The sequence below is a fragment of the Athene noctua genome, chromosome 4 (assembly GCF_965140245.1).
Source record: "Athene noctua chromosome 4, bAthNoc1.hap1.1, whole genome shotgun sequence".
NCBI classification, from domain to species: Eukaryota; Metazoa; Chordata; class Aves; order Strigiformes; family Strigidae; genus Athene; species Athene noctua.
Window position 1 is genome coordinate 35,228,617 of NC_134040.1, and position 16,313 is coordinate 35,244,929.

Below are 16,313 nucleotides of genomic sequence, written 5' to 3' on the forward strand. Positions count from 1 at the left end.
CAAAACTGCACATTTGTGTAGGAGTTTTCAGCATTAATTATTGACATGTTCCACCTCCTCCTTAGATGTCACTGTCCTCTTCATAGATTGGCCAAAATATATATAAAAGACCCATTTCTGGCTATACTTCTGTCTAAAAGTAGGAAAACTTTAATGGGAGCTGATAAATTCCATTAGATCCAAATGATATGTGTTCCCAATATTTACCCACTTGTCAGAGAGCTAATAGATGAGTTGCCCAGCTATGCCCACTCAAAACTCTCTTGCCACATGCATGTCTCCTCATATATAGTATTCACAGGAACCCAGTTAGATGGACTGATTGTTCATATCCCAAGAAAATAAACAAGAAATTTTTCATGTCCATTTGTTCTTTTCAGGCTCTTTACAGATTTTGGCAGACATCTCTGTCAATTCCACTTGATTTGCCAGCATGCAAGCTTCATGATTTTTCATCTTATATAAAAATTAAAAGTGTGCTGTAATTGCAAGAGGCTATGGGTGAAATCCTCTAATGCTTACATGTTAATTCACCATTTTATCCTGTCCTACCTCTTCTTTTTCTATCCTGAATGCTGAAGGTAAGGCATGCACCATAGGTGAGGAGGCCCCTCTCCACTTCCTCTGCATAAATGGATACTGGGCATCTGTAGCACACAGAGACACTACACAGCTCCTTTCCATCAGGAATGTGTCCCTACATAGTAACTGAAGCTGGAGGAGTTATCTGAAATACAGACATAAAGAGTATCTTTCCTATTGTAAGTTATCAAGATTTCCTCCCTTCGATGTAGATTATTTAATTATTGTTATTTCTGCAATATTTAGAATGAAACATCTGATTAGATGTAGTAGTAACCTGGGATCAAAATTAGCACTTTTCATTAATATGAGTGAGCGGCTTTATTTATTTACTTACTTCTTTCTAGAGATGCAGTGAACCAACTTTTTACTTTAGCTACTCTGTGTATGGTTTTTCCTTGATTTTATCTGTACTTTTCTGATATCTTTGATAGAAAAAAAGTATAGTAGCCTAAGCCTTAGGTGCCTAAGTAACATTTCTGTGCTAGATAGTAATCACTAGAGGCCCTGTGTCCTAGTTTAATATTGCAGAGGCCAGTTTAAAGTAGGAGTGATTTCAGTCCAGTACATAAAATTTTTGAAGCCTCCTGACACTCTTATGTCAGGTTTTCTGGTATTGATGCGATTATTACAATGAATGTTGTAGGTCCTCTGAGTTAAATGCAAAACCAAGAACTGTTTCTTGGACACCTGTGTGCATTTCTGTTACCATCCTGTATTATTAGAAGGACACACTGCAGACCTTGACATCTTTGAGTATCCATTCAGTTTAGGGCAAATTCTGAACTGATATGACAACTTCACCTAACTGAGGTGTCTTTATACGTTTATTGTCATATCTTATGCATTGATGATTCAACTGACAATGACCTTCAAGTATAGGATGCAATGCTGATGTACGTGAGGACATAACTGATGAGAAGGTACTTGAGGGATGATAAATAGTGCAGTGCACATTAATAAATATTACCTTTTGTGCACACAGAGGTTATTTAACTAAAAAATAAGAGCCTTTTCCAGGGATACTCCTGCATGTAGTAAAACTCTTTCAAGAAGTAGGAAACCTGAGTAGTGGAAAGAGTGATAGAAATGGTGACATCCTTAGCATTAGCACACACAGGTTGTCTTCACTGGAGCCATGCACTTTGCCGATGATGGGGGATGCAGACTTCATAGAAAGTGCCCTATCTTTTACCTCAGTATAAATAGGCATCTTGGGGCATGCAGGATACTGTCATATGTCCCTGGGCATCTCCCATCCCCCTTCAGAGCTGGTAAATGACATTCACTACTCCTTTCTTGGAAATGTGCAAAAAGGATTTCCATAGATAGTCTTTGGAGATTTCCTGTTTTCTCATGTGTGTAATAGGTTGGGTCAAGCAACAAAGAGGAGGGAGAAAAGAATAGGATTTAATTTTATATGCACTCTGCTGTCATCACCATTGGAAAAAAAATGGATGAAAAGAGAAATTATGCAATACAGGTGATGTCAGTGTTAAATTAAATTAAGATCATATGTTTTTATGCAGCAGCTATAAGCCTTCTGTCATGGAAGAGGCCATGATAATAGAGTACATTCCAAATGCATGTTAAGACATTGCTTGTGTGCATGAATAATTAGTCATAAAAATAACAACATTATCTACGGTATTTTAAGCCAACATAGTTTAAATGTATAAGCTATAGTTTATTCACTTTTTGGGCATCTGTACTAAGAGAAGATGTCATAGTGACAGCCTAAAGAAAGAAAAGTATGAAGTTGTATTTCAACATATCACTCTAAAAGACTATGAATGCAAAGGATACCGTCTTAAAGTATTGATTATCAGAAATTCATGAAAGCACAGCCTATTAAAGTCTTATAAATTATAGATAAGAATTTTATACTGAAAATCAGGTAATACCTTTTTGGGTTTTTGCAAAGTGCCAAAGTACACGGATTTAAATGCAAGTTGTATCTTTTTAATTTGTAATTATTGAGTAGCTTCCAACAGTTTTAAGTAATGATCAAAAACCTAGTTCCATTACAGCTAATTAAAGAAGAAATATACAAGTGGGAAAACTTTAGTTTTGTGTTTCATATGGACACAGAGATTGAAGGGGAAAAAAAAAAAAAAAGTGGAAATTCTTAGCATTGTATTTATTGGGCTTTATTTTCCGGTTTCACAGATCTTGAACACCTCTGTAAAAATCTTCACAGCACTTTGTGATTCTGCTGGCCTGGGCAGAGCATATGCAGCTATAGCCAAGATCCTGGAAAGGTAGGTTAACACATCCTTGTCTGACTGTCAGTGCAGATTCATTCAACTGTGAAAGACTTAAATTGTTAGAGGTCTGTCGCTTCCCATTACTGACTGCTTAAATTTTAAGCAGTGCCCTTCTTGCAGTAAGTGACCCTTTCATCGAAAGTTATTTTCAACTGGTACACATTTTTTAAAGTGTATGATCTAAGCTTTTCTTTACCTGTAAACTATATGTCCTTTTTTTTTCTCCACATTTTGGGGGCTTTTTAAATACTTTTTTCCACAAGTTTGGGTGAGACCTCACTGGAAAATAGAAATACAGGGACAGAAAAACTTGAAGAATGTAGCAAGCTTCAGCAGGTGTCTCAGTGTAATTTTTTCTGAACTGTAAGTTTCCATTTGTTACACTCACTTCTTCTGTGCAGGCATTTTTGTTTGTGCATGTATAACTAGATATAAAATTGTTGCAAGTAAGATGCTTCAATGTTTTTATTTCAGCATCTGGCATTAAAATCTTCTTCCAGGTGAATTAGTTTGAAACTACTTCAACTTTTAAACAAATAAATTTGACATAAAGTAGTCTAATGCCATTGTCATATAAAGTAGGAAAAAAGAGATCAAAGTGAAGGTTGCAACATATCCTTAATTCATCCTATGTTTGGGGACTTCAGTGCATATGATGCATGATAGAGGTTGGCAAAATGTTTATAGAGAAGGACATGTCACCAGGTTTATTTCAGTGTATGGAACAAATTCTCCTCTTTGAGTTAGATCCCTTGTCTCTTGGACTTTCAGAGCATATAGGAACCAGCCACAATCACAATTCGCTTCAACTCTTCCATACGTAATTCATGGCTACTCGTATTCTGAGCATCCTAAATAAACGCATGGGATAAGATGTTCAAAAAGCCACAGAACAGACTTAAAATACCAGCTCCCATTTTCAAATCTGTCTTAAGCCTAAATGAGAAAGATTTAGTTGCTAGGACACTAGCTGTTAAAATTAGTAATTTTGCAATGAGTTCAAAGGTGTCTGAGCTCTCAGTAGCATTCACAAATGCCTTGTATTCACAAAAAGCAGCAGTCTGGGTAGAGGGTGGCACAAGATAGCCAAGAGGATGTTCCTAGAAAACCATGTATATTAATTTCCTCTTTCTGTGATTTAGGCATTGTGGAATGAGAGCACATAGACTTATTTACTCAGAAGTTTCAGATTTGGAGATCCTTCTGAAGTCAGGTTACTAAACCATTCATGTGAAAGATCATGCCAGCGCAAATTCTTTCTTAAAAGCAGAGCTAAAGAAGGAGTGGCTAGTGATTTTCTTCTGCATCAGATCAGTACTCCACACCTTCTGGGAGCATTCTCTAGCTATCTGGGAACAGTCTCACTGCTTTCTAGTTGTTGCAGTTTGAAAAAGAGGAAAACAAGTAGGTAAGGAGAAATGAGAGGAGAATTGAAGAGCAATTAGACTCCCCAGGTTAGTATTTAAGGCATTCTTCTCAGAAAGGAATATTCTGATTGATTCAAGTGGAGGAGGAACTCATTCTCATGTCTAGGATCAGGGATTTAACTGCTAATTAATCATAAAACCTTCCTCTGGAAAACCGCTGCTGTGGTATTTTTTAAAAAACTTATCTGGTTGTTATGCCCTGAGAGCATTAACCAAATTAGACATCTTACATATGTGCCTGCTTTGAAGATCTTTAGATACATGATAGGCATAAACTGTTTAGCCCTGTATCATGACAATTCTCAGCACCTTTCAGCCATTTGAGAAACTTTTATATAGAAAAGTCTGGGCACCTATGAGTCATAGAATCATGGAACAGATGGGTTGGAAGGGACCTTTAAAGGTCATCTGGTTCCAATCCACCTGCAGTGAGCAAGGACATCTTCAACTAGATCAGGTTGCTCAGAGCCCCGTCCAACCTGACCTTGAATATTTCTAGGGATGGGACATCTATAATACCACCTCTCTGTGCAACCTCTTCCAGTGTTTTGCCACCCTCATAGTAAAAAATGTCTTATATCTAGTCTAAATCTATCCTCTTTTAGTTTAAACCATTACCCCTTGACCTATTGCAACAGACTGTACTAAAAAGTTTGTCCCCATCTTTCCTGTACCCCCTTTAAGTACTGGCAGGCCGCTATAAGGTCTCTCCGGAGCCTTCTCTTCCCCAGGCTGAACAACCCCAGCTCTCTCAGCCTGTCCTCATAGCAGAGGTGTTGCATCCCTCTGATCATTTTTGTGGCCTCCTCTGGACCTGCTCCAACAGGCCTATTTCTCTCCTGTGCTAAGGACACCAGGACAGGACACAGCACTGCAGGTGGGGTCTCACGAGAGTGAAGTAGAGTGAGAGAATCACCTCGCTTGACCTGCTGGTCACGCTTCTTTCAATGCAGCCCAACACACACACTGCCAGTTCATGTCCACCTTTTCATCCACCAGTATGCTCAAGTCCTTCTCCTCAGGGCTGCTCTCAATTCCTTCATCCCCCAGCCTGTATTGATACCGGGGGTGGCCCTGACCCAGGTGCAGGACCTTGCACTTGGCTTTGTTGAACCTCAGGAGATTCACATGGGTCCACTTCCTGAGCTTGTCCAGGTCCCTCTGGATGGCATCCTGTCCCTCAGACATGTCAACTGCACCATTCAGCTTGACATTGTCTGCAAACTTGCTGAGGGTGCACCCAGTCTCGCTGTCTGTCATTAATGAAGATATTAAGCAATACTGTCCCAGTATGGACCCCTGAGGAACACCACCCATCACTGACCTCCATCTGGACACTGAGCCACTGATCACCACCCTTTGCATGTGACCATCCAGACATTTCCTCATCCACTGAACAGTCCACCCATCAAATTCATATCTCTCCCATTTAGAGAGAAGGATGTTGTGGGGGACCATGTCAAAGGCCTCACAGAAGTCCACATAGATGACATCCATAGCTATTCTTTTCTCCAGTGCTGTAGTCACTCCATCATAGAAGGCCACTAGGTTGGTCAGGCAGGACTTGCCTTTGGTGAAGCCATGCTGGCTGCCTCAAATCTCATGTCCTCCATGTGCCTTAGCACAGATTGTAGGAGGATCTGTTTCATGATCTTCCCAGGCACAGAGGTGAGGCTGACAGGTTGGTAGTTCCCAGGGTCCTCCTTTCTACCCTTTTTTAAAATGGGTGCAATGTTTCCCTTTTCCCAGTCACCAGGGACTTCACCTGACTGCCATGATTTTTCAAATATTGTGGAGAGTAGCTTGGCAGCTCCATCAGCCAATTCCCTCAGGACTTGGGGTTGCATCTTGTCAGGTTCCATAGAATTATGTATGTTCAGGTTCCTCAGGTGATCACAAAACTGATCTTCTCAGATTTTGCTCCTCCAGTCCCTGTCTTGTCGTCCATCCACTTGAGAGGTGTGGTAAGAGAGGTTGCCAATGAAGACTGAGGCAAAAGAGTTGTTGAGTACCTTAGCCTTCTCCTCATCCATTGTTATCAGTTTGCCAGTTGTATTCACCCTGGTGATACATATTTTTGGCCTTCCTTTTCTGGCTGACATGCCTGTAGAAGCCCTTCTTATTATTCTTGGCATCCCTTGCCAAGTTCATCTTCAGCCATGCCTTGGCTTTTCTGACCCCATCCCTACACAAGTGTGCAGCATCCCTATACTCTTCCCAGGATACCTGTCCCTGCTTCCACTGTCTATGCATTTCCTTCTTGCCCCTTAGTCTGACCAACGGGTCTTGACTCAGCCATGCCTGTCTCTTGCCTTCCTTTCCTTATTTCTTACCCCTGGGGATCAAGACCTCTTGTACTCTACGGAAAGCATCCTTAAAGATCTGCCAGCTCAGTTCTCCTCCCTTGTTCCAGAGGACATTTTCCCAGGGGGTTTTATTGACTAACTCCCTGAAGAGCTGGAACTTTTCTTTCCTAAAATTCAGGGGTCTGACTTTACCCTTCTCCTGATCCATACCCCTGAGGGCTGCAAACTCTACCAGTACACGGTCACTGCAGCCCAGGCTGCCTCCAGTCTTGACGTTAGCAATTAGCTCACTCGTGTTGGTGGCCTTCAGGTCCAATATTGAATCCCCTCTGGCAGGGCTGTCTATTACCTGGCTTAATAATTTATCCTCAATGCACTCCAGGAGTCTCCTGGATTCCCTACAGCTCACTGTGCTACTTTTCCATCAGATGTCAAGGTGGTTGAAGTCCCCCAGCAGGACAGAGCCTGCGAGCACAGGGCCTCCTGCAGCTGGAGTAAGAAGGCTTTGTCAACAGGCTCCCCTTGATTGAGCCACAAGGTTCCCTCTGTTGCCTGGGTCTCTAATTCTTACCCATAAGCTTTCAACCTGCTCGCAGCTATTCTTCAGAGACAGCTCTTCATGCTCTACCCATTTTTTGATGTAGAGGGCAAACCCTCCACCCCTCCTTCCTCATCTGAACCTTCTGAACAGGCTGTAGCCATCGATAGCCACACTCCAGTCATGGGATTCAGCACACCAAGTTTCAGGAATGGAAACTAGAGTTGAGTCAGAACTGAATTCTGATATTCAGTTGATCAAAAATTCAGAGAATCACAGTTCTGGATATATGCTCCAAAACCTTAAAAAAGTCTCACGTAAGATTAAACTTAAACCTGTTTGTGTAGGTGGGCCTTATGTCTTCTTGAACACTTGAAATATATGACTGAGGGTCATAGAAAATTGAGAAGTTTTCATCCATTCTTTCAATGGGGCAATTTTATAGGAAGGTCTCACAGATGGGGAGACATCAATCCATAAACCCCATTTATTTATTGTTTTAAGTAGAAATGGATACCATCCTTGATTAATTTTAGTGTATCACAAGCAGCAAAAAAACTGGAGTAGGCTGTAAACTATCTCTGACATGAGAAAACAGTATAAGCAACATTTGAATTGAGTGTTGAGGAAGCTAGCCAAAGCAAGGCTTCTTTCAATTATCTTTGAAGGGCTGTGGCAACTAGGAGAGGTTCCTAAGGATTGGAGGGTTACAGACATCTCCTCTGTCTTCAAGAGAGAGGATCCAGGGAACTTCAGGCTGGTCATCCAGACTCCAATCCCTGAGAAGGTGATGAAGCATGAAGCCCACTGGGAAGCCAGTCACTGGTGGCATCCTCAGGGATCAATACTGGCACCAAGACTGACTAATATCTACGTTAATGACCTGGATGGTGTGACCAAGCGCCCCCTCAGCGTGTTTGCCAGAAATACAAAACCGGGAGGAATGGTTGATCCAGCAGGTAGGTGGCTGTGCTGCCAGTCAGAGGAGCCTCAGAAGGCTGGAGCAAAGGGCCGACGGCAGTCTCGTGAAGTTCAGGGAAGGGAAATGCCAAGTCCTGCACGTGGGGTTGCACAAGCCCAGGCACCAGCCCAGGCTGCGGGCTGACTGGGTGGAAAGGAGCGTGGCAGAGAAGGACTTGGGTTTCCCGGTGGACAAGTTGCCTGTGAGACAGCAATGCACACTCGTGGCAAAGGTGACCAACGGGATCCTGGGCTGCATTAGGCAGAGCGCTGTGAGCAGGTCGAGGGAGGTGAGATCCTTTGCCTCTCCTCAGCACTGGTGAGGTCACCCCAGGAGTGCTGTGTCCCATTCTGGGCTCCCCAGTACAAGAGACATAGTGGAGTGAGTCCAGGGAAGGGCTGCAAAGATGTCTGAGGGACTGGGAGCATCTGTCCTAGGAGGAGAGGCTGAGGGAGGTGGGATGTTGAGACCACAGAAGAGAAGGCCCAGGGGGGATCTTATCAGTACCTCTTAGGCAACAGTAAAGAAGAGGGAGCCAGGCTCTTCTCAGTGGTGGTCAGTGACAGGACAGGAGGCAATGGGCAAAATACATGATATTCCATTTCAACACAAGAAGAAGAAAAAACTACTGTGAGGTTGAATGCTGGAAAAGGTTGTAGAGTCTCCATCCTTCAAAAGTCACTCAAAACTCTGCTGGACACAGGCCTCCTCTAGTTGACCCTGCTCTGAGCAAGGCAGGTGGAGATTATCTCCAGAGATCCCTTCCAACCTTAACAATACTGTGATTCTGTGATCTTTGTCTTAAACAGTTTTTCTAGACAAATTCCCTTTTGCCATGTAATGCTCTGTAATAGAATGCTTTGTGTAACCCACTATGATGGATATTTCAGACAAACCTACTTTTCAAAATTCAGTAACAGAATTTTCCATGAACAGAATCCTGCTGGTGCATCTCTACCGGTTCTTCCTTGGAGGGAGGAGGAAAGGGCATAGAAAAATGGTTTGAAACAAACAATGTCAAGAGAGATATTAAAAAAAAAATTGTAAGTTTCTTTTTTCTCCCAGACCAAACTTTTGGATATTTCTGGCAAGCCTGTTCAGACAATACTGAATAATTACTGTGTGTGACAGAATCTCCATACTTGGATTGATCACTTTTTCTTTACTTTATTTTTACCTGATCTAGGATAGACTCATGCAAACTAGTTTAAATTTGATTGATAATATCTTTGTAAAGAATAAATTACTGTTTCCCTAAAATAATGCATTATAATCATAATGTCTGTGAGAGTTTGCACTGATTGCCTTGTGACAGGTTGAGGAAAATGGCTGAGCCCTCCCAAATTGCTCAGAACTTGTCTATGGCCTTGGAATTCTTTGTGAAATCTTTGCTGCAGATGTTTCCACAGACCACGGGAAACTGAAAATCTCTATCATGTGCATTTAGGCATGTCATTTTGCAGGGAAAATCCTGACATAATAGCATCATGTGGTTGAGTTATTCTGCCAGTGTCCACCATGGTAATGACTTCTTGTGGACACATGATTTATACATTCAATTCAATCATATGAGCAATCCTATAAAAGGTGCATATTTTCATAAAAGTCTAATAGGGGTAAAAATCTCATAGGGCATTTTAGCATGAAACTGGAAAACGAGTTGCTGTAGATATGTAATCTCTTCTGCTGAAGTCATCATAACTGTTCTGTGGAATCATGAATGACTATATCTTTAGGAAATTACATTTTATGCATTTACAATGGTGATGTCTAAGGAGATAGAAAGTATATGGCTGTATAAAATAACATGTAGATTTTTGAAGGAACTATAAAATATTAGCCCTTTGAGTAGGAAAGACCTGTTTATCATGTTATCAGGTCTTGTGTAGGATAAAGTGTTTCAGTAATCCTTCTAGCATACTTTAAATATCTCAAGCTGTAGTGCTTTTAAAAGTACTTCCTTTGAAAAATTGTTAAACTGTACCGATTGCTAGTTGGTGTAAGTGAAGTTCTAACAGTAAGAAATATCTTTCTGATACGTATCAAATTGATTTCTGTTTGCTTGAAAGAGGTTATATGCCCTAGCAGTTTTCATATTTTCTATATGTGGAGCAGAGGTTTTTATGTGAAATATAAAAAATGGCCAAAAATACATCAAAACATTTCTATTAATTCATGAAATTAAGAAAACCTTTTTACATTTTCTCCTGTCACTGATTCCATTTGCTTTATTACTTTCAGCCTCTAGCCCACAAACTTGGTGGCACAATCAACAAACCCCTTAGTGGCTGTTTCATCTCTGCTCTATTTGATTTCTCCACTCTGAGTAAATGATTAAGTTTTCATGCATTGGTTCAACCAAAATCTATGTTCACTCAACCACATCCTTTATTGATTACTTCTACTGCAAACAGTAGGCCAAGTGTGATATACATAATTGGACAGTTGTCAGGGGATGTGGGTGTTAACAGTCCTGTTTTCCCAATTGGAAACTGGAATCACCTTGATACACAAATATTCTGCACTGTTTCATTCTCATTCCTTGGACCGAAGAGTCCTTTTCCTCAGAATATATGTTTTTAACTCTCAAAGGTCTGGTTGAATGGATTTAATGATTATACCATATAATATGCTCTTCAAGTTGCACCTGTGCACTGCATATAGAAAACTAGAAAAACTGGAATTAATATTTGTCTAACACTTTAACCTTGTCCTTTAACTTATATAAATCATATGCTGCATTTCTGTGGGGAAACATTTGATTTTCTCTTCTTAGGAAAAGAAATAGGTTTAAAAAAATGTATTTCTAATTCTAAAATTTAGAAGCCTTTTGACATTTGGCAAATTTTTACAGTATAGTATGTTTAATATTCTCATGATGTTAAAATACTTAAATTAGGAAACATTAGTAGATCCAACTCTGCTGACAACTAAGCTTTACAGTAGCATATACTCAAACATTTCAAACATGTTAGTTTGCAGTGTTTTAGCATCCTTTTGTAGCAATTTAGCTCACCTCAGTCACATACAGATAGTCACTGAAATATTGTAAATTTGCAGCCATGCTTTGCTATGTTTCCTGTTCCATGGCACATGCTACCCTTTTACAATTACTCTGACAGTATAAGACAGGGAATTGCAGACTTCTGCCAGATTTTGAAAGCACATATCCCTAATATAGTTTATAATAAAAAACATAATGTAAATAAACCCCAGTCAGTCATTTGCTGCAGGAATATAACTTGATGGTGTTTTAAAATGGTGAGAAAATAAATCACAATTCTTTATCACTTTCAGGAACTTCTGTTTCTGTGAGTTTCTTAATTAAGACTGGATTACCTGTCTTGCTTGGTGGCTTGACATTTAGCATGCTACACTCCTACATTAGTGACTCAAGTTCATGGCTAATATTGAGGTCAGCTGCAGTAGCACTTCAGCCTTAAAGGGAAAAAGAGCACAGTGCCTGACTCACAAGCAAACCGAGATGTCTATCTCATATCTTGTAATCCTGTAGAGATCTTATATTGTTAATATGACTGGCTTTATTAAAAAAAGGAAATCTGCAAATATTACTGTCAAAGTACATTAGCCAATTTTCAACTTAGATTCAGCTGTGACCTCAGGTTGCTCTGATCTCCCTGGGATTTGGGGGGTGACACCTGCAATCCTCAGTTTATAGGTTTGCCTGTATGACTCCAGCAACCTTTGATCCACCCAGCCAAAGTGCAGTATTATGCTCAGGGAAAGGCTGTCATTCCCAGAAGTAAGAGACAGTGTTGTTATGGAGCTGCTGCTGCTGCACCACCAGGGTTCTAGAGTAAGGAATGACAGGAGCACAAAAAGTCTTACTTGAAAACTAGTCTTCTTACCACCTTCCTCTATTTTGTCAGGATGTGAGTCAAGATGTATTGAAAATCTTATCAGCTGCTCAATAGAAAAAATATCAAAAGACTGGAAACTCCAAAACCCCTGTAAAATTGTCACCTGCATTTTCATTCTTGGCTTTAAAATATGACACAATATTCTGAAGAAGAATTTTGGTTTATTTCACTCAGTTCTGCCCTCAGAGGTTCTGTGTGGACTAGTCTGGTCTCAACACAGGTAGAGCCTAGACAACAGTTTGGGAAATAAAGTCCAGTCATGGATGAGTCATCACAAAGTAAAGTTACTTCAGAACAGGGGGATAGATCTTCAGCATTTGGAGAAGCCATCTGAGTGAATATTTAATTTTGTCCTTGTCCTTTGCTTTCAGTCAGGGAAAAGCAGCTGAAACTATGAAGTACTTGGGAGAGTTTATGAAGGTTGCTAAGAACACTCATCTAAGCCAAAGCCTGGTGGATGCATGTGTATTACTTGGGAATATTTATAATGAAAGAGTAAGTACTTGTTGTAGTAATGATGTCAAACAATTATTTTTAACTTATGGTAAAAATCTGGGTTTGCGTTTGAGGTGACACAGAAGGATTTGATCCAGGTATTGTATCTTATAAGAGTTATCAAAGGAGAAGATACTGTGTGACTAAATAAAATGTGCCTTAAGTTTTTGGGAAAGGTGAAAATTTCACATCATATTTAACACACAGGTTTTGTTCTAGAATGGGTGGATAAAACCTCCAAATTCAGATCATGACAAACTTTCAGTGTTGTGAAAAATCTGCATCCAAATTACTGTTGGGGCCACATATGCCCATAAAGAGTCATCAGTTAACACAAATGAAATTTTATTGTACTATACACTGAAATTCACGATTTTTTAAAATGAATGTATACTATATTGCATACCAATAAACAATCTTATCTTGATTTCTTACATTCTCTCAGGAAAATTTATGAAATGGGTGCTAGCAGCAAATAGTTTGACAAAGTTCTGTGTGGATAGTGGGAGGGATTTCTCTTCTATATGCCTCCATCCAGCCTGGTGGCTTTGATTTGGCCTGTTTAAATCGATAGATAGGCAATGACAGACGATATTAAGATGGAGGTAACTAAGAAACTATCATAGTTTCTAAGGTCTTTTGAAGTACTTCTTTCTGCCCCATGCCCCAGTCTCTGAATTGCTCCTCTAGGGTGGCCCTAGAGTTGTTCTGTCGGGTGCCTGTCTGGGTAGAGATTTCCATGCTTACTCTGTCCCTTACAGTATCTAGAGATTCAGCTCTTGCACTAGCGCTTGGTTTTGAAATCAAAAGGGTTAAAAACATTGAAAAAGTGAAAGATTCACATTGAGCCCTTTAACACCTATTTTAGAGCAGAAATGCTACACAAAATTATTTACATATAATAAGTAATAAAATGAATTCATTCTGCAGACTGGACAATACAGAAATTAGGAAGCACTTTCACTATGAACAAAGTAGAAACAGAAATACCCTTTCAAAATGACCCTTTCTAGCTTCTGTTACCTGGGTTTTTTTCAGAAATTATTTTCTATTGGTAATATATTGAACAGGCTACTTGCCCCTTTTCACTTACACTACCCCCAAATGCGTTGGTTTTTGTTTGGTTTTTTTTTTCCCCTGGATTACTCTTACAGAGAACTCCCACTATGAAAGTTGCTGGCCTGTTTTTGCTTCATAAGCAGAACATTTTCTCACTCTGTAATCTAAATTAGTCTGAGAGTTTTGTATTTACATATGTTCTTAGCATAAATGCCAAATTTCCCCTTGAAAACTGTTAAAGTCTTTGAGAACTGGCTGAAGTAACTTTAAAATGGATCTGAAACTTAGAAGTAGGGTGATGTGACACTGTTAAATTATTTTACCCCGAATTTTTAAAAAATTAACTAAATTCTGTTTAACTACTTCTATAATTCAACTATTTCTGCCACCATTACTAACAATCAGTTCAATGAGAACTAATATTTTAAGAATTAGAGTTAAATTTAGACAATCTCTAAATCATCTTTCTCAGCTCAGAATCTGCTGCCTTGAACTGGGGTAGTGGTGTAGAAGGAAAGAAATGTAGTGACTTAACTTTATTAACTTAGATAAAATATGTAATTTAAACATACCAAAAGAAAAATCTCTTAAAGTTTTACAATTCCCCATAGTATTTTTACTGCAAGATCAACAATGGTTATCAAAACCAAGTCTAAATTAACATTTCCTCTCTTGGATCACTGCCTGCTTGGTGCCTGCTGTCATCGCCAGTATTCTCCAAGTCATTATTAGGGTATTTTTATTCAACTCTGCACTTCCCCTGGTGATACAATTTCTGGTAGTCCTGTCCTTCTCACCAAATTAAAGATATCTCTATTTATATCCAGATCTATCCTCGGGGACCTTTAGTAAACCAGGGATATAACTTTTTCTGTTCTTTCCAAAGTGACTTTGACCAAATTTACTTTGCTCTGTCCACGCTGTTGCTGTATCTTTACAGTTCTGTCATCTCACTATTCCATCACTATCACTGCCTTTCTTTAATGCTGTACACTCAGTCCCTGCTTTCTAGGCATGATAGTTTTACACATATGTTTCTTGTTTCTTAAAATGCTTGGGTTTATGTTATGTGTGAGTATTAGATCTAATTTCTCCCATTTTTTTAAGCAGGTTGCTTACATAACATGCAAACTCCAGTGGAGTTAGCATGACATACTCTGTCATTTCTTATTTCACTTTGCTCAAGTTTCTTTGTCTGATTTGCTGTATTCCTCTCACTAATTGCATCACTTAGCCTATTACAGTTCTCATGAGTATGGCAGGTAAGTGTTTCTAATTTTTATCTGTTATCCTACTGCTTTATCATTCTTTATTCATTGCTGTATCCTCATAGGCTGAATTCTGCTCTTCTGCTGTATTAAAGCCTAAACACTACCTGAATTTCTATTAGTCTTTTCTCCTTTTTTAGTTAGAGGCACATTTTGGCAGTTACACAAATTTTGATCCTCAAAAGTGGTATCAAGTGCAACAGATATCAGTTGCAGTCTCTCCTCCTGGTCTCTATACGCAGAAGGGGATTTCAGTCTTACTAAATCTGAGCAAAGAGCAAACCTAAGCTGAGAGCAAAAGGATACCACAACTCTGAAAATATTTTCAGTCAGGAAGTCTGGGCCATCAAGGCAGCCAAATTTCATACCAATGGAAGAAATGGAAGGCATCTTCCAGGGAGCAGGCAGGCTATAATTAGTGTTAATGATAGACATACAGAAACTGCCACAAGAAGTTTGTCTGTCTCTGACAGTATTCAGAACTAATTCCTTCAGAGTAAGATAAAGGATGAACAATTCCATAATGACTTGCTCCCTTTTTTGCTGTGTCTTGTTTGTTGATTTTTTTTTTTTTAAAAAAAAGGATGTCCAACTTTCTCCTTAGTAGACTTGTGATCAAGATTGTCACCATAAATGATCCATTAAGAGCAGAGAGATATCTGTAATTATTTTTAAATTTCTTGCTCTTCAATTATATACAATTCATCCCTATTCTTCTGTTGGAATTGGTAGCAATTTTCAGTCTATTCCTGGTTTATATTTGCTGTTTGGCATATATTTACTTTGTCTAGTTTTATTAATAAACTGTTTACATAGATTGTATCTACTCTAGCTTTCTCCACTGCATTTCTGATGCACCCTAATATTTTGTTTGACCTTACTAGGTATTAGAGCTGGTTTGCATTTAAGAGAAGCCACTTCATAGCTGTCCATGTTATTTCAAGAACACCTGCCTGAGCCTGAGCCAATTAGAACCCCCTAAAATATATAAATAGTTCAGGCAGTATGAATTACCTCTTATTTTTTAGAGGATCAATTTCATTTGCTATCACATAAACAGATAGTATTATGAGGTGCCTCTGAAATTCCTCAAAGTCTTGCAAAAACCTTCCTTTTTTACCTTTTATGACAATCTTGGCAAAATTGTTATCTGATTCTTTTTCTATAATAATTCAACATTAGATAAGGCTGATACTAGAGCATAAAGTTATTGCACACTGCCACATACAATACCAGCACAAAACATGCTACCTTTCAAGACTGAATTATACAACCGAGTTTTAATGAGACATGTAATTTATTTCCCAGAAATTCAATCTCTTTGTCTTTAGATTTCTTCAAATCTTTTATTTATGCTCTGTTTAGGTCTGATGGTATGCCACTTTTTAAATTAGAAGCTTGCTTCTGTAACTCTTCTTTTGAATCCATCTCTGATGGTAACTCAAAGTAGCTCCATGGTAAAGAAGAAATATGCAAAAGATGAAGAAGTATACCAAGAAATACTTTAGCTTTTCAGCAGTATCCTCCAG

The 16,313-nt window shown here is 39.2% G+C and overlaps 1 protein-coding gene across 1 annotated transcript in view; it reads left to right on the top strand.

Moving 5' to 3' along the window:
• Nucleotides 1–16,313, top strand: part of TTC29 (tetratricopeptide repeat domain 29) — a 139,890-nt gene that overhangs the window by 73,578 nt on the left and 49,999 nt on the right. The window contains exons 7-8 of the mRNA XM_074903860.1: nt 2,752–2,843; nt 12,334–12,457. Coding sequence (XP_074759961.1) covers nt 2,752–2,843; nt 12,334–12,457 — 216 coding nt within the window. The remainder of the gene's footprint in view (nt 1–2,751; nt 2,844–12,333; nt 12,458–16,313) is intronic.